This window comes from Capricornis sumatraensis, chromosome 20 (assembly GCF_032405125.1).
Source record: "Capricornis sumatraensis isolate serow.1 chromosome 20, serow.2, whole genome shotgun sequence".
In the NCBI taxonomy this organism is placed as follows: domain Eukaryota; kingdom Metazoa; phylum Chordata; class Mammalia; order Artiodactyla; family Bovidae; genus Capricornis; species Capricornis sumatraensis.
Genome location: NC_091088.1, coordinates 24,566,926 through 24,594,798, shown reverse-complemented (window position 1 = coordinate 24,594,798; position 27,873 = coordinate 24,566,926). Strand labels below are relative to the sequence as shown.

The 27,873-nt window shown below is 43.5% G+C and overlaps 1 protein-coding gene across 2 annotated transcripts in view; it reads left to right on the top strand.

The window, feature by feature from the left end:
- Nucleotides 1-10,399: 10,399 nt before the first annotated feature.
- Nucleotides 10,400-27,873, top strand: part of BRD7 (bromodomain containing 7) — a 49,703-nt gene continuing 32,229 nt past the window's right edge. For both annotated transcript variants that reach the window (XM_068992177.1, XM_068992176.1), the window contains exons 1-2: nucleotides 10,400-10,508; nucleotides 10,942-11,150. In XM_068992177.1, the coding sequence (XP_068848278.1) occupies nucleotides 10,460-10,508; nucleotides 10,942-11,150 (258 nt within the window). In that variant the 5' untranslated portion in view covers nucleotides 10,400-10,459. The remainder of the gene's footprint in view (nucleotides 10,509-10,941; nucleotides 11,151-27,873) is intronic.

The window sequence follows — 27,873 nt, the reverse complement described above, 5'->3', positions numbered from 1 at the left end:
CAGAGAAGACTGGCAGGCTACAGTCCGTAGGGTCACAAATAGGCAGGACTGAAGCCACTGAACAGGCATGTGTGCAGTCAAGTCAGTGTGATCTTGATGAAAGTACAGACAAATAGATCAATGGAACTGGTAACACAGAAATAGATCCACATAAATATAACCACTGACAGGAGGAGAAGCAGTAAAGTGGAGAAAATGGTCCTAGGACTTCTCTGGAGGTCCAGTGGTTAAGATGCTGTGCTTCCAATGCAGGCAGAACCAATCCCTGGTCAGGGAACTAAGATCCCACATGCCACACAGCATGCCCCCTCCCCCCCAAAAAAATTCCCTAGAACAACTGAACAGTCACATGTTTGTTCGGTGAAAAAAATGAATCAGGACACAGACTTTACATCCTTCGCAAAAACTGACTTTGTGTTTTCTGTTTGATCAAGGGTTCTGGGTTTGTCGTGGCAGAAGTGTTAGACACTGAGTCGTGGGCCATTCAGTCTCACTGTTTGAAACCCCATGGGCTGTAGCCCATCAGGCTCCTCTGTCCATGGAATTCTCCAGGCAAGAATACTGGAAAGGGTTGCTGTTGCCTTCTCCAGGGGATCTTCCTGACCCAGGGCTCAAAACCAGGTCTCCCACATTGCAGGCGGATTCTCTACTGTCTGAGCCGTGAGGGAAGCCCTGTCATGGCAGAATCTGAGCCCAGATGACTTTGGGGTTATCAGCAATGGGCACCATGGCTTGGACTCATGGCACTCAAGCAGCTCTGGAGCCACGAGGACAGAGGCAGCCCAGGCTCTCTGCAGGGACAGATGCCACCTGCCACCTCTCCTTTGTTCACTCAGAGGCAGGCGCCTGGGGCAACTCCCTGTGACCGTGAACAACTCTGAGAGTTGCACTGTCAACAGCCTGCCACAGCGAATCACTTCAGGCCACTGCATCCCCAAAGATCTGCCCCCCGACCCCACCTCAGCCCCCTCTGGGCCTCTCCCAGCAGCATGAACAAGCTGATGCCAGGTAAGCCCGTCCCTGCTGCCAAACGGGAGCTTCTGCTGCAGCCCCTGGGGCTCTGGGCTTGGGAAGTGCCACCTCCCTTCCGTTCCTACAGGGACGGAGTACAGGGCACACTCAGAGCATCCAGGAGACTGGGCCCTTTCCCACCCGTGACACCTTGCAAGAAGCTCGCCCACCACACAGACAGTGCAGGCCTGTTTCTACCCATTCCTCAGAGGAGAAAACTGAGGTTGAGACAAATGAAGAGAAGAGAAGTGTAGCCCGAGAACTATTGGTCATGGGAGTTCCTCACCCTGCCTCACTGCTGCATGAGGGGGTCTTCGGGAAGCACAGCAGGGCAGAGGTGGGGGTCATGGGAGGCCCCAATGTTCAGGGCTTTCAGCGGAACCTGGATCAGAGGGTCGGCTCCCAGGAAGCCCTTTTCATCTGTCAGCTGTAAGGGAATTCCCGTAAAGGGTCAGCATTGGCTCTCCCAGAACTGCCCCAACCAGGGGAGGCTACACTCTACCCCAGGATGTCAGCTGTCCTACCTCAGGTATCCAGGACGTCAGCTGTGTCCCTCTCCACAGGAGTGCCAAGACTGGAAGGCCCTGCTGTGGTGGGAGCCTGATGCACCTCAGGGTGATGAGTCTGCTCAGGGCCTGGCCTGCCCCGGCCTCAGACCCACCAGGCCACTGCAGAGAGGCCCAGGCCTGAGAGAGCGGGCAGAGGCCGTTTCCTGGGAATGCCACACCCCCCAGTGGCCAGCCTTCCCCGGTGCTCTCTCCGCCTCCTCCGAGACTCTCCCAGAGGGGGCCACCCGTTACCTCCAGTCCTAAACCAAAGGAGACCCTCAGGGGAGAAGGGGGGAAGAGAATCATCATCAAAAACATTCCTTCATCCCAAAAACTATTGCTTCAGGGCCCGCGCTTAGCCCACCCCACACTGAGTGAGCGGGAGACAGGCCCAGGCCCTGTCCTCAAGGAGCTGGGAGTCCAGTGTGGAGAGTGAGGGAACGGGCACACACATGGGTAACAGATACGTGACTCCACAGAGAGAAGCCTAGCCAGGCGGGGCTGAGAAGTCAGAGGTGCCACTGTGGGTCTCCTTCCAGAAGCTTTTCTGAGGCAGTCACGCTGGAAACCAGGCTGACATAAAGGCAGGGGCCAGGCCAGGAGCTGAGGGGAGAGTGTGCTAGGAACAGGGACGGGCAGAGGCTATGGTTTTGGGCAGAAGCAAGCCTGGCATGTCAGAACCAGGGAGGGGGCTGGTGTGGCCGGACCATGGCAATGTCGGGCGGGGAGCGGGAGCTAGAGAGCTGGAAAGAGAACGAGGCCAGGTCAGACCCTGAAAGCCGAGGTAACCGTGTGGCTCTGACTCTGAGGGAGGTGGAGAAGCATGAGACAGTTCTGAGCAGGGGAGTGACATTATCTGAATCTCATTTCTAAAGGATCATCTTCAGCTCAGTTCAGTTCAATCACTCAGTCATGTCCGACTCTTGCAACCCCATGGACTGCAGCGCACTAGGCTTCCCTGTTCCATCACCAGCTCCCGGAGCTTATTCAAACTTAACGTCCATCGAGTCGGTGATGCCATCCAACCACCTCATCCTCTGTCACCCCTTCTCCTTCCACCTTCAATCTTTCCCAGCATCAGGGTCTTTTCCAAAGAGTCAGTTCTTTGCATCAGGTGGCCGAAGTATTGATGTTTCAGCTTCAGCATCAGTCCTTCCAATGAACATTCAGGATTGATTACCTTTAGGATGGACTGGTTTGATCTCCTTGCTGTCCAAGGGACTCTCAAAAGTCTTCTCCAACACCCAGTTCAAAAGCATCAATTCTTTGGCACTCAGCTTTCTTTATGGTCCAATTCTCACATCCATACATGACTACTAGAAAAACCATAGCTTTGACTAGATGAACCTTTGTTGGCAAAGTAATGTCTCTGCTTTTTAATATGCTAAGTCAGTCATAACTTTTCTTCCAAGGAGAAAACATCTTTTAATTTCATGGCTACAGTCACCATCTACAGCGATTTTGGAGCTCTCAAAAATAAAGTCTGTCACTGTTTCCATTGTTTCCCCATATATTTGCCATGAAATGATGGGACCGGATGCCATGATCTTAGTTTTCTGGGATATTTTATACTCAGTCATAAAAAGGAACAAAATTGCGACATTTATAGAAACCAAGAGGTTGTCATACAGAGTGAAGTGAGTCAGAAAAATAAATATCACATATTAACATATATATATATATATATACATATATGCTGCTGCTAAGTCATTTCAGTCGTGTCCGACTCTGTGTGACCCCGTAGACAGCAGCCCACTGGGCTCCCCCATCCCTGGGATTTTCCAGGCAAGAACACTGGAGTGGGTTGCCATTTCCTTCTCCAATGCATGAAAGTGAAAAGTGAAAGTGAAGTCTCTCAGTTGTGTCCAACTCTTAGCGACTCCATGGACTGCAGCCGACCATGCTCCTCCATCCATGGGATTTTCCAGGCAAGAGTACTGGACTGGGTTGCCACTGCCTTCTCCATATACATATACATATATATGAAAATGGCATAAAATGGTTTAGATGATCTTATTTGCAACTAAGAAATAGAGACTCAGATGTATAGAAAAAACATATGGACACCAAGGTGGGAAAGGGAAGATGGGATGAATTGGGAGATTTGCATTGACACAGATACATTATTGATACTATGTATAAAATAGATAACTATAGCCGTCTAGTAAAGGCTATGGTTTTTCCAGTGGTCATGTATGGATGTGAGAGTTGGACTGTGAAGAAAGCTGAGCACCAAAGCATTGATGCTTTTGAAATGTGGTGTTGGAGAAGACTCTTGAGAGTCCCTTGGACTGCAAGGAGATCCAACCAGTCCATTCTGAAGAAGATCAACCCTGGGATTTCTTTGGAAGGAATGATGCTAAAGCTGAAGCTCCAGTACTTTGGCCACCTCATGCGAAGAGTTGACTCATTGGAAAAGACTCTGATCCTGGGAGGGATTGCGGGCAGGAGGAGAAGGGGACAACAGAGGATGAGATGGCTGGATGGCATCACCGACTCCATGGACATGAGTTTAAGTGAACTCCGGGAGTTGGTGATGGACAGGGAGGCCTCGCGTGCTGTGATTCATGGGGTTGCAAAGAGTCGAACACGACTGAGCTGAACTGAACTGAGCTAGTGTATAGCTCAGAGAACTCTACTCAATGCTCTATGGTGAACTAAATGGGAAGGAAAGCCAAAAAAAGAGGGGCTATAAATAAACATATAGCTGATTCACTTTGCTGTACAGCAGAAACTAACACAATATTGTAAAGCAGCCAGACTCCAACAAAAATTAATAAATAAATAAAGGATCATAGGACATTTTAAAGTTAATATTAGCAGCTGACATTTATTGAGCAACTCTATTTCAGGTCTTACTCTTGGTGTTTTCTCACCCCGACTCCCACCCAATAGCTATGGGACATAGGTGACTCCTGTCTGGTTCTGATGCTGCTCCTGTAAGACACACACACTATATCCTCCTCTGGGTGTTGCAGGGAAGACACTGAGGAAGGATCTGGGTGGGTTATGGGTGCACAGCCCATGCTCAACAAGTGTCACAGCCATTATTCATGCCCGAAGCATCAAGGCTGTGTGTTCTCAGGATCTGCTGAAGTGTGTCAGGCAGATCCACTGTGGAAAGAGAAGCCACCCATCCTGCCTCCGTGATGGAGCTGCGGCAAACCAGGCTGCAAGGGAGGTGACAGAGGCCCACAGACCTTGTAAGGTACTGGGTGGGACTAAGCAAGCTACAGAGACAGCCTTGTCCTCTCCCAAGATCGCCCACCTCCTCTGCCACCAAGAAGGATGCACGAGAGAGAAGCTCCCTGTCCTCATGAGGGACAGCTGGCTAGTGCCAAGAAGCCTCCCCTTAGGTCAGAACCATGATGCTTCACAAATCCCGACATTCAGCCAAGAGAGAGTTGGCCCACTGAGTTGAGCAGTCATTTTTTACCGATCCAGTTCCCCTGGCTCCATAAACAGTAAAGTTACTTCCTTTCTTTAACTGACCTTCTGGGGCTTCCCTGGTAGTCCAGTGGTTAGGAATCCACCTGTCAGTACAGGGGACACAGGTTCGATCCCTGGTCTGGGAGGATCTCCCATGCTGCCGGACAGCCAATCCTGTGCACCGCAACTAGAGCTGGAAGCCGAGAGCCTGCAAGCTGCAGCTACTGACGCCCGACAGCTTAGAGCCTACTCTGTAACAAGAGAAGCCAATGCAATGAGAAGCCCCCCAGTGAGGACCACAGCTAGAGTGTAGCCCCCACTCACGGCAGCTAGAGAAAGCCCGCACCCAGCAATGAAGACCCAGCATGGCCCAACAATAAATACATCGATGACTTACTTTCTGATCTTCTTCAAGGCACAAACATTCATTTCTACATGTTTATGTGAGCACATAGATCCTCTTCTGGAATTGGCTTTTATCTAATGCTATTCCAAACAGGAAGGAAGGGACTTCAGAAATTATCCAACCCCCTTTTGGAAGAGCTCTGTGACCTAATGGTTAGAATGTGGGGTTTGGAGGTAGGCACACAAGGATTCAGATCCCAGACAGGCAAGCTGTGTAATCATAGATAAACCACTTGACTTCTCCAGGCCTCAGTTTCCTCACCTGTGGGATAGGGATAAGAGTGTTCCTCTTGGGACTTCCCTGACAGTCCAGTGGCTAAGACTCCATGCTTCTAATGCTGGGGGTGCAGGTTCAATCCCTGGTCAGGGAACTAAGATTCCACACGTCCCATGGCACTGCCAAAAAAAAAAAAAAATCAATATCAAAGATAAAGACATGTCTCAATAAAACTAAATAGAGTGCTCCTCTCACCTGGCCAGAAGAGGATAAACGGGGATAGGCAGCATAGGGAACACTCCAGCCAAGTCCTGTTCCCAGGCAACTGCTCAATTTCTGTCATTTCGGTCCTTCTGATTGAGATATGTAGTAGGCTCAGAAAGTTTCCCTGTTTGGGATGATATTTGTATGAGCTTTTTATTGCTATACAACAAGCTGCTCTAAAACTTCGCAGTTCACGTGAACATACATTAATTACCTCACAGTTTCTGTGGGTCAGGAGTCTGAGCATAGCTTCCCCGGGTCTTCTGCTTTGGAGTCTCTCCAAGGCTGAGTCAGGGAGTGAGCCGGGGCTGAGTTCTCATCTGAATGTTCTGCTGAGGAAGGATTCACTTTGAAGCTCAGCGAGTTTTTGGCAGAACCAACGTCTCATGGGCTGCAGGACTGATGGCCTCAGTGCTTGCTGGGTATTAGTTGGAGGTTTCCCTTCATTCCTTGCATGTGAGCCTCTTCAACTGTGCAGCTTGCTTCACCAAAGCATGCAAGCCAAGAAGTCAACCGAGTTGGCTAATAAGATGAAAGACCCGATTTTCTGGGACTGAATCACAGAAGTGACGTCTTATCACTTTGGCCACATTCTACAGTCAGAAGTCAGTCTCTGGGCCAGTCCACACTCAGCTGGAGGATGTGACGACCAGGAGGCAGGAGTCTTTAGCTCAGACAGACTGTAAAATGGTTTGGTTCAACTAGAATTTTCTGGTGACTTTTCTGTGCCAGGTACTGTCCTTTAGCTGGGAATTAAAAAGTAGATGAGCTGGGGTTTCTGTCTCCCAGGAATCTTTCTCTTTGAGGCATTTTCTGCTTTGAGTTCTTCCCCGTTTTTCCCTGCTGTGAAGACTTTTGGACCTAGGTAAGATCTCTGTTGAGGGAAGGAAGGAAATTACAAACTCCCTAATGAAGTTGAGGTAACCAGACCTTTTCCCTCCATCAAAGGGTGCTCAGAGGGAAGACACATGAACCAAGGGTGAGCTGGTTCTGAGGGGCGTTTGCAGCGTAGTGGTCTCTGTGTTGGGTACTGTGGACACAAAGGTGCCATGCTCCCCTGGTCCTAACCCTGCCTGGTGGAGCACACTGGGGGTGGGGAGAAGGCAGGTAAACTCACAGGTTCAGCCTGGAGGGAGGCCAGATCCATAGGTGGAGTTGGCATAGCAGTCCTCCTTAAAACAAAAAAGAGTTATAGCTTGGAAAAGGTTGAAAAGCTGCACCAAAGCTTTGCATCCAGTCCCATCACTTTATGGGAAATAAATGAGGAAACAGTGGAAACAGTGACACACTTATTTTCTTGGGCTCCAAAATCACTGCCGATGGTGACTGCAGTCATGAAATTAAAGATGCTTGCTCCTTGGAAGAAAAGCTATAACAAATCTAGACAACATATTAAAAAGCAGAGACATCACTTCGCCGACAAAGGTCTGTCTAGTCAAAGCTATAGTTTTTCCAGTAGTCGTGTATGAATGTGATCATAAGAATTGATGCTTTTGAACTGTGCTGGAGAAGACTCTTGAGAGTCCCTTGGACTGCACGGAGATCAAACCAGGCAATCCTAAAGGAAATCAGTCCTGAATATTCATTGGAAGTACTGATGCCGAAGCTGAAGCTCCAATACTTTGGCCACCTGATGTAAAGAGCTGACTCATTTGAAAAGACTCTGATGCTGGGAGAGATTGAAGGCAGGAAGAGAAGGGGACAACAGAGAATGAGATGGTTGGATGGCATCATCGACTCAATGGACGAGTTTGAGCAGGCTCCAGGAGTTGGTGATGGTCAGGGAAGCGTGCTGCAGTCCATAGGGTTGCAAAGAGCTGAATATGACTAAGTGACTGAACTGAACTGAACTGAAGCTTTGCTCTACACTAGGGGGATTGGTGGCTTGATTTTAGAGCAACAGAGGTTCCCTTCAACACAACCCCTTTCCTCCACTCTGACCTCTACCTCAGAGACGCCAGAGCAGATTGTTACAAGGAGGTAACAGATTCAAACTTTTATCCTTTCAAAAAAAAAAAAAATCAGTTCCCCTCCTCTAAAGCAACCTCAGCTTCCCTGGCTAACCACTGGACTCTGATGGGGATGGCCAGTCACAGACTCTAATTCCTCTTGGCCATAGGGATGGACTTGGTACCCAAGCTGGATCCATCTCCCAATCCTTTGCCTATAAAACATGTGACCCAAATGAAGCCAATCAGGGACCTTCCCTGGAATTTTTTCCTGGATGATGCTGACAGGGAAGAGACCCTTTTCCCAATCAGTCAGGATACAGCTGCTGGAAACTATGTTTTCAGTCATGTAAGAAAAGAAAATGGAGCCCAACACAGAAGGATGAGACAAAGAAACAGAGTATCAAACCCCTGGCTCCTATTTTTCTTCAGGGAAGCTTTACTCCTCCCTTCCTGGACATGTGACCCACTAATCTTTTTATTCATCTGAAATAATTCAAACTGGGTTTCTATCATTCTCTGACCACAGTTCAGTTCAGTCGCTCAGTCGTGTCCGACTCTTTGCGACCCCATGAATCACAGCACCCCAGGCCTCCCTGTCCATCACCATCTCCCAGAGTTCACTCAGACTCACGTTCATCGAGTCCATGATGCCATCCAGCCATCTCATCCTCTGTCGTCCCCTTCTCCTCCTGCCCCCAATCCCTCCCAGCATCAGAGTCTTTTCCAATGAGTCAACTCTTCGCATGAGGTGGCCAAAGTATTGGAGCTTCAGCTTTAGCATCATTCCTTCCAAAGAAATCCCAGGGCTGATCTCCTTCAGAATGGACTGGTTGGATCTCCTTGCAGTCCAAGGGACTCTCAAGAGTCTTCTCCAACACCACAGTTCAAAAGCATCAATTCTTCGGCGCTCAGCCTTCTTCACAGTCCAACTCTCACATCCATACATGACCACTGGAAAAACCATAGCCTTGACTAGACGGTAATGTCTCCGCTTTTGAATATACTATATAGGTTGGTCATAACTTTTCTTCCAAGGAGTAAGCGTCTCTCACCACAGGACCCTAAATTACAGGTCTACCACTTAACCGTTGCAGTTCAAGTGAAAGCTACACATCTTTCTGGGAGAAGTGATCCAGAGGTCCAAACTCTTTAGTATTAATGACTGATGTCAGTTCCTTTCTTGTGAGTATAGGTTTATCTGGAAACACACAGTGCACTGTAAGCCTAAACATAGAGACAGTCAAGACCCCTTTCATCATATTCACAAATAAAAAGAGCTTATGATTCAGATTCAGAAAACCTGGATTTGAAGCCTGGCTCTACCAGTAAGTGGCAACTTACTTCATTTCTCTGGGCCTCCATTTCCTCATGTGTAAAATGGGAATATATTTCTCCTTTTCTACCTTACAAGGTTGTCATGTCAAAAAATATCAACATTATTTTGTCTCTCTTCAGGCATCATCCCTGGGTGCAGTCTCTTAAACACATCTTAATATTCAGGTAAGTGCCAACGAGCAAAACTGTGAATAACTCATCTCATTGGTAGGGTTCAGCATCTAAGGATAAAGTCAAGGAGAAGCAGGGCTTAAAGCAGGAAAGAGAAGTGGACCTACATTAACAGAGCAGTAGTGTTACTCTGGACCTCTGCTTCGTGGGAATCCAGATTATTTTCATCATTTTTTCAATCTAATTTCTAAATTTTCTTTCATTTCAAAAAATAATAAATATGCAAGTGAGAAAATTTTCAAAAAATATAGAGAAGCGTAAAACTAAACCAATCAACTCCACTCTCAGTCCTAGTCTCCTGAGATAACCACTATTAACAGTTCTTGTGTATCGGTCACAGCCTTTTTATCCAGATACCAACGTTTATTTCCATAAATGCATCTTACTGAATACACTCTGCTCCATACTTTGTTGGTATTGTTTTAATTAAGGTCTTGAAGGTCTTTACATATCACTATATAAGTTTGTTTTGTTCTGTTTTAGAGATTAGAATCCTTCCGCTACCAATGTTCTGGGTTTCCTGCGATTGGCGTCCAGTACAGGATTCAACAAACGTTAAAATGAAGATAGACGCTAGGGAAAGCGGGAGAGAAGGGAGGAGTCAGAAAGGAAGTAAGGCCATAAAAAGATAAGAAAAAGGAGGAAAGGAAGAAGGGGCAAAGAGGAGGGAGTGAGGGAAGGAATCAAGACAGGAAAGGAAGAGATAGAGAGGAAGGGAGGCGGACAGAAAAACGGGAATCTCGGAGCGGTGGACCCCGCCCTGGCCCCACCCACGAGCCGGACTCCGCCCCCAGGCCTCAGGGTGCAGTGCCACCTCCAGCCGCGAGGGGCCGCCACGCCCAGCCGACCACTCTCTGCGCTCGCGGCAGGCCCTCTCTCCCGCTTCCGCGCCGGCCGCTCGCCAACCTGCCGCCGCTCTCCGGCTCCGGCTGGGTCTCGCGCGCTCGGGCGCGGCTGGGTCTATTCGTGAGGGGGCCTCGCGCCGCTGGGCGCACGCCGTCCCCCTGCCTCGCGGCGCGGGGTCTCGCGGGCCCCGCTCCCGCCCTCCGCTCGCCTGGCCCGGACCGGAAGCGGCGCCGCACGGCCTGGGCCTGGCGCGGGGGGCGGGCACCGGGGCCCGATCGGACATGGGCAAGAAGCACAAGAAGCACAAGTCGGACAAACACCTCTACGAGGGTGAGGAGTGGGCCACGTGGGGGGCGGCGAGCCCACTGCCCTTCGGTGGAGTTTTCATGCCTTCGAGACAACTCTCCAGCTTCCGAGGCGGGCCGGGGGTCGCACCTCCCGCGGGCAGGCCTGGGCCCGCGAAGGGGGCGCGGCCCGCCTGAGCCGCGCCAGACCCCCTAGGCGGGGGCGGCGTTCGAACCCGGGACCTCCGGCCGGGGCGGGTCTCCGGTTGGGAGGTGTGAGGCGGGCCGGGGAGCGTTCGGGGCGTCCACTTGGCGAGTGTCCGTCATTCAACAGGTGCGTCGAGGGGCGCCCGCTGCGTGCCATTGGCCGCCTCTGCCTGTGCGCCTCAGACTGACTCTCCCTACCCAGTTTTACTCTGCGTTGTGGATACTGCCCGGAGAGGCTCTCCTTTAATCGAGACTCTTTCGTTTCGTTTAAGAGTATGTAGAGAAGCCCCTGAAGCTAGTCCTCAAAGTGGGAGGGAACGAAGTTACCGAGCTCTCCACGGGCAGCTCTGGGCACGACTCCAGCCTCTTTGAAGACAAAAACGATCATGACAAACACAAAGAGAGAAAGCGGAAAAAGAGAAAGAAAGGAGAGAAGCAGATTCCAGGGGAAGAAAAGGGGAGAAAACGGAGACGTGTAAAGGTAAAAGGTCGTTGCGTTGCTTCAGCTTTGAAGGTGGTACTTTTCTGAGCGTTGCCGCCTCCCCCTGCCAACCTCACTTTATTTTTCCTTTGTATCAAATGAGATGCTGAAACGTCTATAAAATCGGGCTGACTTTGAGGGCAGAATAGAAACATGAGTCATCTATGAGTTTCAACAACTCTTTAATTATGTTCTTAGTTGTACTCACACATCAGGTGAGTGAACAGCTAAGTCCTCATTTTCAGGAGCTGCTTCAAAGAGTGGTTTTTCCATCTAGGAAAGGTAAAAGTCATGCTCTAGCAAAGCTTAGTGTTCGAGGTTTGGGGGAAACAGTCATTTCAAAATTAAATGTGTTGTCACAGAGCACCAGATTTGAGCCCCCTGCGTCATACACCAAATTCCCACTGACTGTCCAGTTTTACATGTGGTAATGTTAATGTTTCAGTGTGCTCTCTTAATTCACACTACCCTCTCCTTTCCTTCCTCGGAGCTGGGAGGGAGGTTCAAGAGGGAAGGGATATATGTATACCTGTGGCTGATTGATGTTGATACGGGGCAGAAACCAACAGAATATTGTAAAGCAATTAACCTCCAATTAAAAATAAATTTTTTAAAAAAGTATATGGGGTCTGCTGCTGCTAAGTCACGTCAGTCGTGTCCGACTGTATGCAACCGCTTAGATGGCTTCCCACCAGGCTCCCCCATCCCTGGGATTCTCTAGGCAAGAACACTGGAGTGGGTTGTCATTTCCTTCTCCAGTGCATGAAAGTGAAAGTGAAGTTGCTCAGTCGTGTCCGACTCTTCTCAATCCCATGGACTGCAGCCTACCAGGCTCCTCCACCCCCGGGATTTCCCAGGCAAGAGTACTGGAGTGGGGTGCCATTGCCTTCTCCAAAATGGGATTCAAATTTTGTTCTGAAATACTGTAATGACAAATACATAATGAACAACTCTCGTCTTTTAAGACAAAGTCTGAGTCTCTTGAAGAGATAATTTGATCAGAAACCTTCAAGAGATATGACAGCAGTAACAAAAATAAGCATTTTTTTAACCATATGCAGTTACTAGAAAGGAAAAAAGAAACTGGCTGCCATCTCTGTTTGTCATCTGCATAAAACAGTAATAATAAACTTTCCTTCCAGGGATGATCACATATGTACCTGGAATTCTCCTCGACTACTTCTGCACTTCCCAAATTTAACCTGTCACCAAGTGACTTATTGAATCATTTACTGGAACTTGAAGCTAAATTTCTGTAGACTTATTTTTATATTTTTCTAATATATATACAACAGGAATGTTCTAGACCATGTGATTAAACACATTAAGTGAAGTGAGTGAAGTCGCTCAGTCGTGTCCGACTCTTAGTGACGCCATGGACTGTAGCCTACCAGGCTCCTCCATTCATGGGATTCTCCAGGCAAGAGTACCGGAGTGGGGTGCCATTGCCTTCTCCAAAGTCCCTAAATCTTAGTCTCTTTTTGGAATTTCCTATTTATGTCTTTCTGCTCCAGTGTTTGTTGCCTTTGTCTACCTGCATTGAAGAAGGAGACTGTGACAATACATAGAACTTTCAAATGTTTTTTCCCTAAATTGTAAAAGCCATGTATGCATATGATTTTTTTTAATTCAAGTAATACAGAAGTGAACAAGAAGGACGAGAGAAAAAGTTTTCCTCACTCAGGTATCTCATTTAGTCTTTCTCTCCAGAAGTAACCAGTTTTGTTGTGGGGGGATTGTTTTTTAATTATTCATTATTACAGGATAAAGTAATTTATGAGCATAGTTTTAAAAAGTCAAGAGTACTATTAATACATTTAAACATAAAACCAGTCTCCTGTTCCATCCTTCCCAAACTTTTTAGTTTTTTCTTTGGATATTTATCTCCATTTCTAAGTGTTGGTTTATGTTGCTGTTTACTAATTTTATTTGTACATCTTTTATTGACATTATGTTACAGAAGATGAGAATTTAAATTAATGTCCTTATATAGCTCCATGCCCCCAGTTTCCCTTCCTGCATTCTCCCACTGTGGATACATCTCAGTTCTTAGTAAATTCAGTATTCAGTGTTCATTTCTAATTATTGTTTATTGGAGACAAATGTAATATACAAATACGGGTCTGCTATTGACCAGTTGGCTAATTGCTTTCATTTGTTTGGTTGTTAAGTACTAATTCTTCAAACTCTTAACAGATTTGTAAAAGCCACCTAGCTTCTGTTTCTCACGTGGGCAAACACGTCCTTTTTTTTTTTTTTGAAACATCCGTCTTGCATCCATCCGTCTCTGTTACTACCTGCTCTAATCTGGATTAGTTGATTAGACCTGGGACTCCTTTGCCTGCTTTTGGATCCCATATCTTTCTCTTGATTTACTCCTTCGTTGTGGTGGAGTCTTAACTCTACAAACCCCCTAAGAAAGCATTCATAGAAGGTAGATAAGTTCTTACGTGTTTGAAAAATTTTATTGTACTCTCATTTACTCTCCTCATAGAGATTAATGGTTTGATTCAGCATGGAACTCCAAATTGGAAGTTATTTTATGCCTGAATTTTGAAAGCATTGCTTGTTTTTCGCTTCCAGATTTGCTGCTGAGAAGTCTTGTTTCCTTCAGATTCTTAGTTCTTTGAACATGGCCATTATGTGGTCTCTGAAAACGTTTAGAATCTTTCCATTGTCTTCAGTGCTCTGTACTTTCAGTTCCGAGATGTTTGCTTTAAGTATTTCTATGATAATTTCCTTTCCTCCATTCTCTCTCCGCTCTTTCCAGGGCCCCTGCTATTAGATGTTGGACTCCTCAACTCGTTCTCTAATTTTCTTGTGTGTTTTTTTTTTTCTCCTCTGCTTTTTTGTGTTCTTCTTTCAAAGAGAGTTCCTGAACTTTGTCCTCTCGCTCTGGTCTTCAGTTTTATTTCAGATCTTGTATTTTGAGTTTCCAAGAACTTTTTCATATTCTCTAACCATCCTTGTTTTAATAGCATCCTGTTCTTTTTACATGTGGTATCTTTTTTTCTCTGATATATAAATTGATGGGGTTTTTTTTCCTTTTAAGTTTTCTTTTTCTCCTTGCATTGTCTCTATTTTCCCCTCAAGTTTCTTCAGTTTATTTATTCCATCTCTTCCTTTAGCGTCAGAACCATCATTTAGTTATCTGTTAGGCCTTTGTAATCTATTTTTTATTTAAATGTGAAGCACAGAAGGGCAGATTATGTGCTTTGTGCCTAGACAAAGTTTGTCAGCTGATAGACTTCACTGTGGGCATCACTAACAGGGACCTGATTTACCCTTTCCCAGGTTTCTGGGGTTAGAACTTTTCTCACAGGTGTCTCCTTCCTTGCAGGCAGGAGGTATCTTGTTTTCTCTGATCTGGAGACTCCTCCACTTGCCTTTCATCTCCCAAATGTGGTAACATCTTTTATCCTCTGTGGTCTCCTCTACTCTTTCTTCCCACCATCTCATTTAACTGGAAATTGAAGTAACTCCTTTTAACCACTTCTGGTTTTAGTTCTGGCAGTTACTACTGTTATGCCAGCTAATATACTTTTCATTTCTTGTTTTATCAATTATCATCTTTGTATTAAATACACTGAATTTGATTATATTGCTGTACCATATTTTATATAACTTTTATTTATTATTTTTTAAGACAGATAGAAATTGAAATTTAGTGCTTTCTTGCTGAACAAAAACATAATTGAGTTCTTTATATATACTATTTACCAATGTTGTTCTTACCCACTGAAACCTACAATGAGTTTTTTTAATATAAATTTATTTATTTAAATTGGAGGCTAATTGCTTTACAGTATTGTATTGGTTTTGCCATACATCAACATGAATCCCCCACGAGTGTACACGTGTTTCCCATCCTGAACCTCCCTCCCACCTCCCTCCCCGTACCATCCCTCTGGGTCATCCAAGTGCACCAGCCCCGAGCATTCTGTATCCTGCATCAAACATGGACTGGCTATTCGTTTCATATATGATATTATACATGTTTCAATGCCATTCTCCCAAATCATCCCACCCTCTCCCTCTCCCACAGAGTCCCAAAGACTGTTCTATACATCTATGTCTCTTTTTCTGTCTCACATACAGGGTTATCATTACCATCTTTCTAAATTCCATATATATGCGTTAGTGTACTGTATTGGTGTTTTTCTTTCTGGCTTACTTCACTCTGTATAATAGGCTCCAGTTTCATCCACCTCATTAAAACTGATTCAAATGTATTCTTTTTAATGGCTGAGTAATACTCAATTGTGTATATGTATCACAGCTTTCTTATCCATTCGTCTGCTGATGGACATCTAGGTTGCTTCCATGTCCTGGCTATTATAAACAGTGCTGCGATAAACATTGGGGTACACGTGTCTCTTTCAATTCTGGTTTCCTCGGTGGGTATGCCCAGCAGTGGGATTGCTGGGTCATAAGGCAGTTCTATTTCCAGTTTTTTAAGGACTCTCCACACTGTTCTCCATAGTGGCTGTACTAGTTTGCATTCCCACCAACAGTGTAAGAGGGTTCCCTTTTCTCCACACCCTCTCCAGCATTTATTGCTTCTAGACTTTTGGATAGCAGCCATTCTGACTGGCGTGAAATGGTACCTCATTGTGGTTTTGATTTGCATTTCTCTGATAATGAGTAATGTTGAGCATCTTTTCATGTGTTTGTTAGCCATCTGTATGTCTTCTTTGGAGAAATGTCTGTTTAGTTCTTTGGCCCATTTTTTGATTGGGTCATTTAATTTTCTGGAATTGAGCTGCAGGAGTTGCTTGTATATTTTTGAGATTAGTTGTTTGTCAGTTGCTTCATTTGCTATTATTTTCTCCCATTCTGGAGGCTGTGTTTTCACCTTGCTTAGAGTTTCCTTTGTTGTGCAGAAGCTTTAAATTTTAATTAGGTCCCATTTGTTTATTTTTGCTTTTATTTCCAGTATTCTGGGAGGTGGGTCATGGAGGATCCTGCTGTGGTTTATGTCGGAGAGTGTTTTGCCTATGTTCTCCTCTAAGAGTTTTATAGTTTCTGGTCTTACGTTTAGATCTTTAATCCATTTTGAGTTTTATTTTTGTGTATGGTGTTAGAAAGTGTTCTAGTTTCATTCTTTTACAAGTGGTTGACCAGTTTTCCCCACACCACTTTTCAAAGAGATTGTCTTTTCTCCATTGTATATTCTTGCCTCCTTTGTCAAAGAGAAGGTCTCCATAGGTGCATGGATTTATCTCTGGGCTTTCTATTTTGTTCCATTGATCTATATTTCTATCTTTGTGCCAGTACCATACTGTCTTGATGACTGTGGCTTTGTAGTAGAGCCTGAAGTCAGGCAGGTTGATTCCTCCAGTTCCATTCTTCTTTCTCAAGATTGCTTTGACTGTTTGAGGTTTTTTGTATTTCCATACAAATTGTGAAATTATTTGTTCTAGCTCTGTGAAAAATACTGTTGGTAGCTTGATAGGGATTGCGTTGAATCTGTATATTGCTTTGGGTAGTATACTCTTTTTCACTATATTGATTCTTCCGATCCATGAACACGGTATATTTCTCCATCTATTAGTGTCCTCTTTGATTTCTTTCATCAGTGTTTTATAGTTTTCTATATATAGGTCTTTAGTTTCTTTAGGTAGATCTATTCCTAAGCATTTTATTCTTTTCGTTGCAGTGGTGAATGGAGTTGTTTCCTTAATTTTTCTTTTCTCAGTATTAGTGTGTAGGAATGCAAGGGATTTCTGTGTGTTGATTTTATATCCTGCAACTTTACTATATTCATTGATTAGCTCTAGTAAATTTCTGGTGGAATCTTTAGGGTTTTCTATGTAGAGGCTCATGTCATCTGCAAACAGTGAGAGTTTTACTTCTTCTTTTCCAATTTGGATTCCTTTTATTTCTTTTTCTGCTCTGACTGCTGTGGCCAAAACTTCCAAAACTATGTTGAATAGTAGTGGTGAAAGTGGGCACCCTTGTCTTGTTCCTGACTTTAGGGGAAATGCTTTCAGTTTTTCACCATTGAGGATAATGTTTGCTGTGGGTTTGTCATATATAGCTTTTATTATGTTGAGGTATGTTCCTTCTATTCCTACTTTCTGGAGAGTTTTTATCATAAATGGATGTTGAATTTTGTCAAAGGCTTTCTCTGCATCTGTTGTGATGATCACATGGCTTTTATTTTTTAATTTGTTAATGTGGTGTATTACATTGATTGATTTGCAGATATTGAAGAATCCTTGCATCCCTGGGATAAAGCCCACTTGGTCATGGTGTATAATCTTTTTAATTATTTTATATAACTTTTAAATGTTACAGGTAATGCTGCAGTGAACCTCACTGTTCACATCTCTTTGTATCCTTTTATAGGGCTATCTTCAAGATAGATTCCGGCAAGTCTCTCCCTCTGCCCTTTCTTGACTGTGGCTTTGAGTGTCATTAGCCACCTGTATCAGAGAAGGCAATGGCACCCCACTCCAGTACTCTTGCCTGGAAAATCCCATGGACAGAGGAGCCTGGTAGGCTGCCGTCTATGGGGTCGCACAGAGTCGGACACGACTGAGCGACTTCACTTTCACTTTTCACTTTCATGCATTGGAGAAGGAAATGGCAACCCACTCCAGTGTTGTTGCCTGGAGAATCCCAGGGACGAGGGAGCCTGGTGGGCTGCTGTCTATGGGGTCGCACAGAGTCAGACACGACTGAAGCGGCTTAGCAGCAGCAGCAGCCACCTATATTTTTTTATTTCATTGCAATTTAAGATGCTTTTGCATCCACCATTTCATGTGGACATAGTACCCTGCAGAGTAGGGCAGGTAGGTTAATGATTTCCCCTGTGAAAGTGAAAAGTGAAAGTTGCTCAGTCCTGTCTGACTCTTTGCAACCCCGTGGACTATACAGTCCATGGAATTCTCTAGGCCAGAATACTGGAGTGGGCAGCCTTTCCCTTCTCCAGGGGATCTTTCCAACCCAGAGATTGAATCCACATCTCCTGCACTGCAGGCGGATTCTTTACCAGCCGAGCCACCAGGGAAGCCCAAGAATACTAAAATGGGGAGCCTATCCCTTCTCCAGGGGATCTTCCTGACCCAGGAATCGAACCAGGGTCTCTTGCATTGCAGGCGGATTCTTTACCAGCTGAGCTGTGAGGGAAGCACTGTATAAAGGTTAAAGTGGAAACTCAAAGAAGTGAAGTGAATTTGCCCAGGTCCCACTTTCCCAGGTCTCAGGGAGAACCATGAGACATTTCTGGGGTGTCATTGGTTCTGTAGAGGCTTTTTGGGTTATCCCTTTTTTTCAAACTGGACTGGGGAGGGGGACGGGACACTACAGAAGAACACCTCTCTCCAAGCTGTGCTCTGGATCTCCAGGGAGTTTTAGTAACAGCAGCTACCCCTGTTTTTTTCTTGGGGAAGGTTAGCTTCGTGACACCTGTGGGTCTGAAAGGGGCTAGAGTATATGTGGTTCTGAGGAACTGGTGGCTCTTCTGTCAGTTCCAATAGCAGAAAGGAGGAAGGGCACAAGAAAAGAATAAAACATGCCCTTGCCCTTTTCTTTTTTTTTTTTTTTTGAGGATAATTGTTTTATAATATTGTGTTCGTTTCTGCCATACATCAACAAGAATCAGCCACCTAGGTGCGTGCGTGCTCAGTCGTGTCTGACTCTTTGTGACCCCATGGACTGTAGCCTGCCAGACTCTTCTGTCCATGGGATTTCCCAGGCATGGATACTGGAGTGGGTTGCCATTTCCTTCTCCAGGAATCTTCCCGACCACAGGTATACATATGTGCCCTCTCTTCTGAACCCCCTTCCATCTCCCTCTCCATTCCACCCCTCTAGGTTGTCACAGAGCACTGAATTGAGCTTCCTGTGTCACACAGCAAATTTCTACTTGCTATCTATTTTACATATGGTAATGTAAATGTTTCCTTTCTATTCTCTCAATTGGTCCCACCCTCTCCTTCCCTCACTGTCCTCAAATCTTTTCTGTAAATCTGCCTCTCCATTGCTGTCCTGCAAATAGGTTCATCAGTACCATCTTTCTAGATTCCATTTACATTCATTAATATATGATATTTGTCTTTTTCTGACTTCTTTCACTCTGTATAATAGTCTCTAGGCTCATCCACCTCATTAGGATTGACTCAAATGTGTTCTATGTTCTATGTGTTTTATGGTTGAATAATATTTCGTTGTATAAATATACCACAATTTCTGTATTCATTCATCTGTTGATGGACATCTAGGCTGCTTCTATATCCTAGCTTTTGTAAAAAGTGCTGCAATGAACATTGGGATACATGGGTCTCTTAATTATGATTTTCTCAGGGTGTATGCCCAGTAGTGGGATTGCTGGGTCACATGGTAGTTCTGTTCTGGTTTTCTAAGGAGTTTCTATACTGTTCTCCATAGTGGCTGTATCAACTTACATTCTCACCAACAGTGCAAGAAAGTTCTCTTTTCTCCATATCTTCTCTAGCATTTCTTGATTGTAGTTTTTTTAATGATGGCCATTCTGACCAGTGTGTGGTGATACCTCATTGTAGTTTTTATTTGCATTTCTCTAAATATGCAAATGAGCAATGTTGAGCATCTTTTCATCTGTTTCATCTGTTTGTTGGCCATTTGTATGTCTTCTTTGGAGAAATGTCTGTTTAGATTGTCTTCCCGTTTTTTGATTGGATTGTCTGTTTTTCTGATATTGAGCTACATGAGCTGCTTATATATTTTGGAGGTTAATCCTTTGTCAGTGTCATTTGCTGTTATTTTTCTTCCATTTTGAGGGTTGTCTTTTAATCTTGTTTATTGTTTCCTTTGCTGTGCAAAAGCTTTTAACTTTAATTAAGTCCCATTTGTTTACTTTTGTTTCAATTTCCATTACTCTAGGAGGTATGTCAAAGAGGATCTTGCTGTGATGTATGTAAAGAGTGTACTGCCTATGTTTTCCTCTAAGAGCTTTATAGTTTCTGGCCATACATTTAAATCTTTAATCCATTTTGAGTTTTTTGTGTGTGTGGTTAAAGTGTTCTAGTTTCATTCTTTTACATGTAGTTGTCAAGTTTTCCCAGCACCACTTATTAAAAAAGCTGTCTTTTCTCTGTTGTATCTCCTTGCCTCCTTCCAAGGTAAGTGCCCATAGGTGTGTGGTTTATCTCTGGGCTTTCCATCTTGTTCTATTGGTCTATATTTCTATTTTTGTGCCAGTACCATACTGTTTTAGTGTATCTTTGTAGTATAATCTGAAGTCAGGAAAGTTGATTCCTCCAGCACCATTCTTCTTTTTCAAGATTCCTTTGGCTGTTCAGGGTCTTTTTCATTCCCATACAGATAGTGAATTTTTTTGTTCTAGTTCTGTGAAAAATACCATTGGTAGTTTTATAGAGATTGCATTGAATCTGTAGTTTACTTTGGGTTATAGTCATTTTCACCATGTTGATTCTTCTAATCCAATAACATGGTATATCTCTCCATATGCTTGTGTCTTCTTTTATTTCTTTCATCAGTGTCTTATACTTTTCTGCAAACAGGTCTTTTGTCTCTTTAGGTAAATTTATCCCTAGATATTTTATTCTCTTTGTTGCAGTGGTGAATGGGCTTGTTTCCTTAACTTCTCTTTCTGATTTTTCATTTTTAGTGTATAGGAATGCAAGGGATGTGCCTTTTCCCTTTTAAAGTGTTTTTCTAAAAGGCATTCATAACTTCTTGTAATTCATCATTTAGCCACTCTACCTGCTAGGAAGGTTGGGAAATGTGTTTTAGTTAGGGGCATTATATCCTAATAAAAATCAAGACTCTTACTTAGAAAAATATGAAGATAAAGTTTTAAGGAAGCACAGATTTTACAACACAAAACCCTGTAATTTTTCAAAGATGTCTTAAAATTTAGTAATGTCCTTTTGAGTAGGAAGGCACTGATAAAATGCCCAACAGATGGGATCAATAATGTTTCTTCCTATAAAGCAATAGTCTTTAATACCATCCACTGCGTTTAATTACTAAGAACTACGTATACACTTCACAAGTAATAACTGGTAGTTAAAACAGCAACTGTTACCTTCTAGATTGTGTGCTTAGTGCTTTATATATGTTTTCTCACTTTACTCTTTACCGTAATCCTATAAGTCTGGTATTATCGTCTCTCTCTTTTTCAAAATTGTGGTAAAATACATACAGTATAAAATTTACCATCTTCCTCATTTTTAAGTGTCTGGTAGTGTTAAGAATACGCACATTGTTGTACCTCCAATTTCTGGAGCTTTTTTACACCCATGAAACGGCTCCCCATTTCCTCCTCCGCCTCCCCCTCACCCCTGGTAACCACCATTCTGCTTTATACCTCTCTGAATTTCACTGCTGTACATACCTCGTATTAGTGGAATACAGTAACACAATATTTGTCTTCTTGTGACTGACTTCTTTCACTTAAGGTGTACTCATGTTGTGGCATGTGTTAGAGTTTCTGTCCTTTTTAAGGCTGAATAGTATTGCATTGTGTGGATATATCACATTTTGTTTATCCATTCATCCATCAATGGATATTTGGTTTGCTTCTACCTTTTGGCTATTATAAATAATGTTGCTATGAACATGGGTTTACATGTATCTCTTTGAGATCCTGCACTCAATTCTTTTGGATGTATATCCAGAAGGAGAATTGCTGGATCAAATTATTGTCTCTTTTAAATAGATGAGAAAACTGAGGCTCAGAGAAGTTAAGTAACTTGCTCAAGGACAGAGAGCTAGCACAAGAACTCAAATGCTGCTCTTAAAAGAGCTCTTTAGTCTAAAAGAGTTGTTGAAATGGACCCCAACCCTCAATCCCTTTACAGTATATGGAAACATAAAATCAGTGCCCTAACAGAGGCAGAATTTTAGTTCTGAGAGTCCTAGATTCCTTGGCACTGAGGGGAATAGAAAGGAGCATTGGAGCTGGTATTTAGAAATCAGAGTATAGTGATGTTACACTACAGTCGATTTAGGGTCGACTGTATATTCTGAGAAGAAGGCAGTGGCACCCCACTCCAGTACTCTTGCCTGGAAAATCCCACGGATGGAGGAGCCTGGTAGGCTACAGTCCATGGGGTCGCTAAGAGTCGGACACTACTGAGCGACTTCACTTTACTTTTCACTTTCATGCATTGGAAAAGGAAATGGCAACCCACTCCAGTGTTGTTGCCTGGAGAATCCCAGGGACGGGGGAGCCTGGTGGGCTGCCATCTGTGGGGTTGCACAGAGTTGGACACGACTGAAGCTACTTAGCAGTAACAGTATACCTGTAGATTTTTGCATTAAAAAAAATTTTTTTTATTGAAGGATAATTGCTTTACAGAATTTTGTTGTTTTTCTGTCAAACCTCAACATGAATCAGCCATGAATATACATATATCCTCTCCCTTTTGAACCTCCCTCCCATCTCTCTCCCCATCCCACCCCTCTAGGTTGATACAGAGCCCCTGTTTAACCTAGAATCCCAGGGATGAGGGAGCCTGGTGGTCTGCCGTCTATGGGGTCGCACAGAGTCAGACACAACTGACGTGACTTAGCAGCAGTAGCAGCAGTATATTCTGAGCTATTATGTAGTACAGTAGAAATATTCTTTTCATATCATACAATTAAATATAAGGGATCATATGTATAAAAGGCCATGAGTATTATATTTCATGGGCTACTTAAGGTATTTTCAAAGATAATCGAACAACCCAGTTTTCATTTATATGCTGACTTGAGAAGCTGACCCCTGAACAGAATGTTGCATTACTGTGAAGGTAAGGAAGCTTACACACCCAGGAGAGAATTAAGAACAGTAGCATGATAGTGAGCAAATGTGAGGGTATCTATAAGGGACATAAGTAGTTCTTTTTTAAAGCACAGAATCCATGAAGAGGAGTACAGGATAAGATCCAAAAGGTGGTTGAGATGTCAGAGTATGGCATTTGAACTTGAATACGTGAGCAGTGGAGAGTCAAAAACTTACTGAGTGAAAGAAAGATAAAAAATTGACCCTTAGTAATGATACTCTGTTAACAGTATCAGCAGATATTGAAGAGACTAGTGAGTGTAGGGAGATTTTTTCATTGAAATAGCTCAGACGAGACGTCTGTATTCTTTTATTGGAACTCAAACCTGTTCTTCAGAAAAGCATAATCTAACCCAAATTCTATTTTGACTGCTTTGCAAGTCAGCTTCAGGTGTAGATATTCAAAGAATTTAGGCTAGTCCTGTTACTAAGGATGTTATCAGAATAAAATGACAAGTGTTTTTCTTTAATTTTTTTAAAGTTATGAGCATTAGCAAGGAGAGGTAAGAAAGCCTTCCTCTGTAAACAATGCAAAGAAATAGAGGAAGATGCTAGACTGAAAAAGACTAGAGACCTCTTCAAGGAAACTATAGATATTAAGGGAACAATACATGCAAAGATCGACACAATAAAGGGTATGAACAGTATGGACCTAACAGAAGCAGAAGATACTAAGAAAAAGTGGCAACAATACACAGAAGAACTATACAAAAAAGATGTTAATGACTCAGATAACCACGATGATGTGATCACTCACCTAGTGCCAGAAATCTTGGAGTGCGAAGTCAAGTGGGCCTTAGGAAGCATCACTACGAACAGAGCTAGTGGAGGTGATGGAATTCCAGCTGAACTATTTTCAAATCCTAAAAGATGATGCTGTTAAAGTGCTACACTTAATATGCCAACAAATTTGGAAAACTGCAGTGGCCACAGGACTGGGAAAGGTCAGTTTTCATTCCAGTCCCAAGGAAGGGCAGTGCCAAAGAATGTTCAAACTACCACACAGTTGCACTCATTTCACATGCTAGCAAAGTAGTGCTCAAAATTCTCCAAGCCAGGCTTCAACAGTACATAACCAGGAACTTCCAGATGTTCAGGCTGGATTTAGAAAAGGCAGAGGGGCCAGAGATCAAATTGCCAACATCTGTTGGATCATAGAAAAAGCAAGATATTCCAGAAGAACATCTGCTTCATTGACTACGCGAAAGCCTTTGACTGTGTGGATCACAACAAACTCGGGAAAATTCTTCAAGAGATGGGAATACCAGATTACCTTACCTGCCTCCTGTGAAACCTGTATACATGTCAAGAAGCAACAATTAGAACCACACATGAAACAATGGACTGGTTCTGAATTGGGAAAGGAGTACATCGAGGCTGTATATTGTCACCCTGCTTATTTAACTTATATACAGCATACATCATGTGAAATGCCAGACTGGATGAAGCACAAGCTGGAATCAAGACTGCTAGGAGAAATATCAATAACCTCATATGTGAAGTTGATACCACCCTTATGGCAGAAAGCGAAGAGGAACTAGAGAGCCTCTTGATAAAGGTGAAACAGGAGAGTGAAAAAGTTGGCTTAAAACTCAACATTCAAAAAACTAAGATCATGGCGTCTGGTCCCATCACTTCTTGGCAAATAGATGGGGAAATAATGGAAACAGTGAGAGACTTTATTTTCTTGGGCTCCAAAATCACTGCAGATGGTGACTGCAGCCATGAAATTAAAAGACCCTTACTCCTTGAAAGAAAAGCTATGACAGCATATTAAAAAGCAGAGACGTTACTTTGCCGACAAAGGTCCATCTAGTCAAAAGCTATGGTTTTCCAGTAGTCATGTATGGATGTGAGTTGGACCATAAGGAAGGCTGAGTGCTGAAGAACTGATGCGTTTGAACTGTGGTGTTGGAGAAGACTTGAGAGTCCCTTGGACTGCAGGGAGATCAAAAAAGATCAAACCAATCAATCCTAAAGGAAATCAATCCTGAATATTTATTGGAAGGACTGATGCTAAAGCTGAAGCTCCAGTATTTTGGCCACCTGATGCGTAGAACTAACTCATTAGAAAAGATGCTGATCCTGGGAAAGACTTGAGGGCAAGAGGAGAAGAGGAGACAGGGGACAAGATGGTTGGATGGCATCCCTGACTCAATGGACATGAGCTTGAGCAAGCTTCAGGAGATGGTGAAGGACAGGGAAGCCTGGTGTGCCGTAGTTCATGGGGTCATGAAGAGTCAGAGTGAGTGACAAAAACAACAAGCATTCATAGGACATTATTCACAATGCTAGAGTTAAGTAAAACATTTTTTATTAATGTAACAGTTTATAACATCAGTTTCATTGGTCCAGCATTATATTTTGTCTTTTGTGTACATTATAGCATGCTCACCACCAAAATTTACTTCCCATCCATCACAATACAGTTGATTCATTTTATCCCTTTCACCCTCCTCCACATCCCCCTCTGGTAACCACTGCTATATGCTTTGTGTCTGTGTGTTTGGGTTTTTTGGTTTGATTTGGCTTTTTCATTTATTTTGTTTTCTTTTTTGTTTTTTATGTTCTACATATGGGTGAAATCATAACAGTATTTGGCTTTCTCTGTCAGACTTATTTCACTTTAGCATAATGCCCTCAAGGTCTATTGATGTTGATGCAAATAGCAAGATTTCATCTTTTTTTTTATGCCTGAGTAATATTTCATTTCAGCATGGCATTTTCTTTCTGTTCATCCATTGATAAGCACTGTTTGTTTCTATATTTTGGATATTATAAATACTGCTGTAATGAACATAGTCTTACATCTTTTCGAATTAATGTAAATAAAACTTTTAATGAAAATTTAAACTTATTCCTATACAGTAGATTCCCGTTTTATTAAAGTCTTGTACTGGGTCCCAGGAGGCATACATATTCGTAAAAACTGACTTTTGAGTGTTTATGCTCAGCATTCTGAGTTCTTTACTATTTAAATACTTCACAGTTTTATGGGGTAGGTACTATTAGTATCTTATTTTGTTGCCTAGTTAACTGTAAAATAGGTTATTACTCAAGAGGAGAAATGAATGACGATAATTGTTGAAGAAAGTGGGAATTCTGTCAAAACACAATTCCTTGACTTCTTTTGTGTGAATCTGCCACACCCAGGATCTCAGGGCTGCTATGGCTTATTCCAGTCAGCAGAAAATCTTCCCCACTTTACCCCGCTTGGCTGTTCTTTCCTGAGGTGATCCTCTTAGTCACACAGAATCTTCCAAGAGAAAAGGAGGACTCTTGACTAAGGACATAAGAGTAGTATTGGCCCTGTGATAGAACGACTTTTTGTTTGTTTATTCAGCAAATATCTGCCCAAAACCTGTTACATATAATATTAGACTTAAATAATAAAGATAAAGTACAGTTCCTACTCTGTAGGACTTCAGAGTTAGGCTGGGGAATCAGACACAAAAAGATAAACTTCATGGCCTGGTAAATTCTAACAGAGGTATGATTGAAGTGTTCTGGGAGTACAGAGGATGGTGTTCCTCATTCTGCCTTGGGGACTAGGGGAAGTATCTAAGGGCTAAATTGTGTGACAGGTGCTGTTTTCAGCATAGGGCCGAAGATGAAGTATAGCTTCAAAGTAATAAAAGTGATTTTTTTTCCGTTGAATTATAAAGTCAACTGTTAAAGCAAAGTTCTGAAATTGTTTTGCAGTTTGCACTGGAAGCAATATTCGGATATAGGCTTCCCTGGTGGATCAGACGGTGAGGAATCTGTCTTCAATGCAGGAGACCCAGGTTCACTCCCTGGGTCAGGAAGATCCCCTGGAGAAGGGAATGACTGCCTACTCCAGTCTTGCCTGGAGAGTTCCATGGACAGAGGAGCCTGGTGGGCTATAGTCCACGGGGTCAAAAAGAATCGGACATGACTGAGCGACTAACATCAATACCTATGAATGTTGTTGTTGTTGTGAAAGTCACTCAGTCGTGTATGACTCTTTGTGACCCCATGAACTGTTAACTCGCCAGGCTCCTCTGTCCATGGAATTCTTCAGGCAGGAATACTGGAGTGGGTTGTCATTCTCTACTCCAGGGGATCTTCCTGACCCAGGGATTGAACCTGAGTCTCCTGCATTGCAGGCAGATTGTTTATCATCTGAACCACCAAGAAAGCCCAGATATCTATCTATACATCTTCTGAAAAGTGACCAATCTGAAGGATAATACCTAGAACTTCATGCTTTCTTGTTCCTTCTTCATGCTATCTCTTAATGATTGATTAATCTACAAATATTATGTATTAGGCATTATTGAGGCTGGGGGTAGAGAGCTGAATAACATTTGAAGCCCTCCCTCCCCACCAGGAACTCCAGTGAAACAGGAAAGCGTGTCTATCTGTAACATAGTGCAGTGAGCTAGTAGTAATAATATGAGCGAAGAGTTACTTCATTCAATAAAAAAAAAAAGTTTTACAAATCAATAAAATAACTTACCATTGAGTCATGGATAAATAGGAATCCAGTTTGATACAAGTGCAGTGTGCTTGTAGTTACAAAAATAGCTGCTGTTTCTCTCCTCTGCCTCGGGCCTACATACACTCAGAATATTTATTCTCCCTGGAATTCTGTTTCCACCTCCACCCTGACTTCCACCCCCACACTGGCTAAATTCTCTCCTTGAGATCTCAGCTCAAATGCTACTTCCTCATAGAAGTCTTCCCACACTTCTCCAGTTCTAAATTAGACTCATCCAGCAGTTATTCTCTCCTTGAAATCTGTTTGCATTTTTTTTACCAAGTTGTTTAATGTCTGCCTCATTTTACACTGCCGGCTTCCTAAGGGCGGGGCTGTGTTTGTTTATCCACCAGTGTGTGTCCGCACAGTAGAATGCCATTTACTTATTGAATGCACGAATGAATATTTACCATGTGCCCATGTGGTAGGCACTGTGCTAAAAA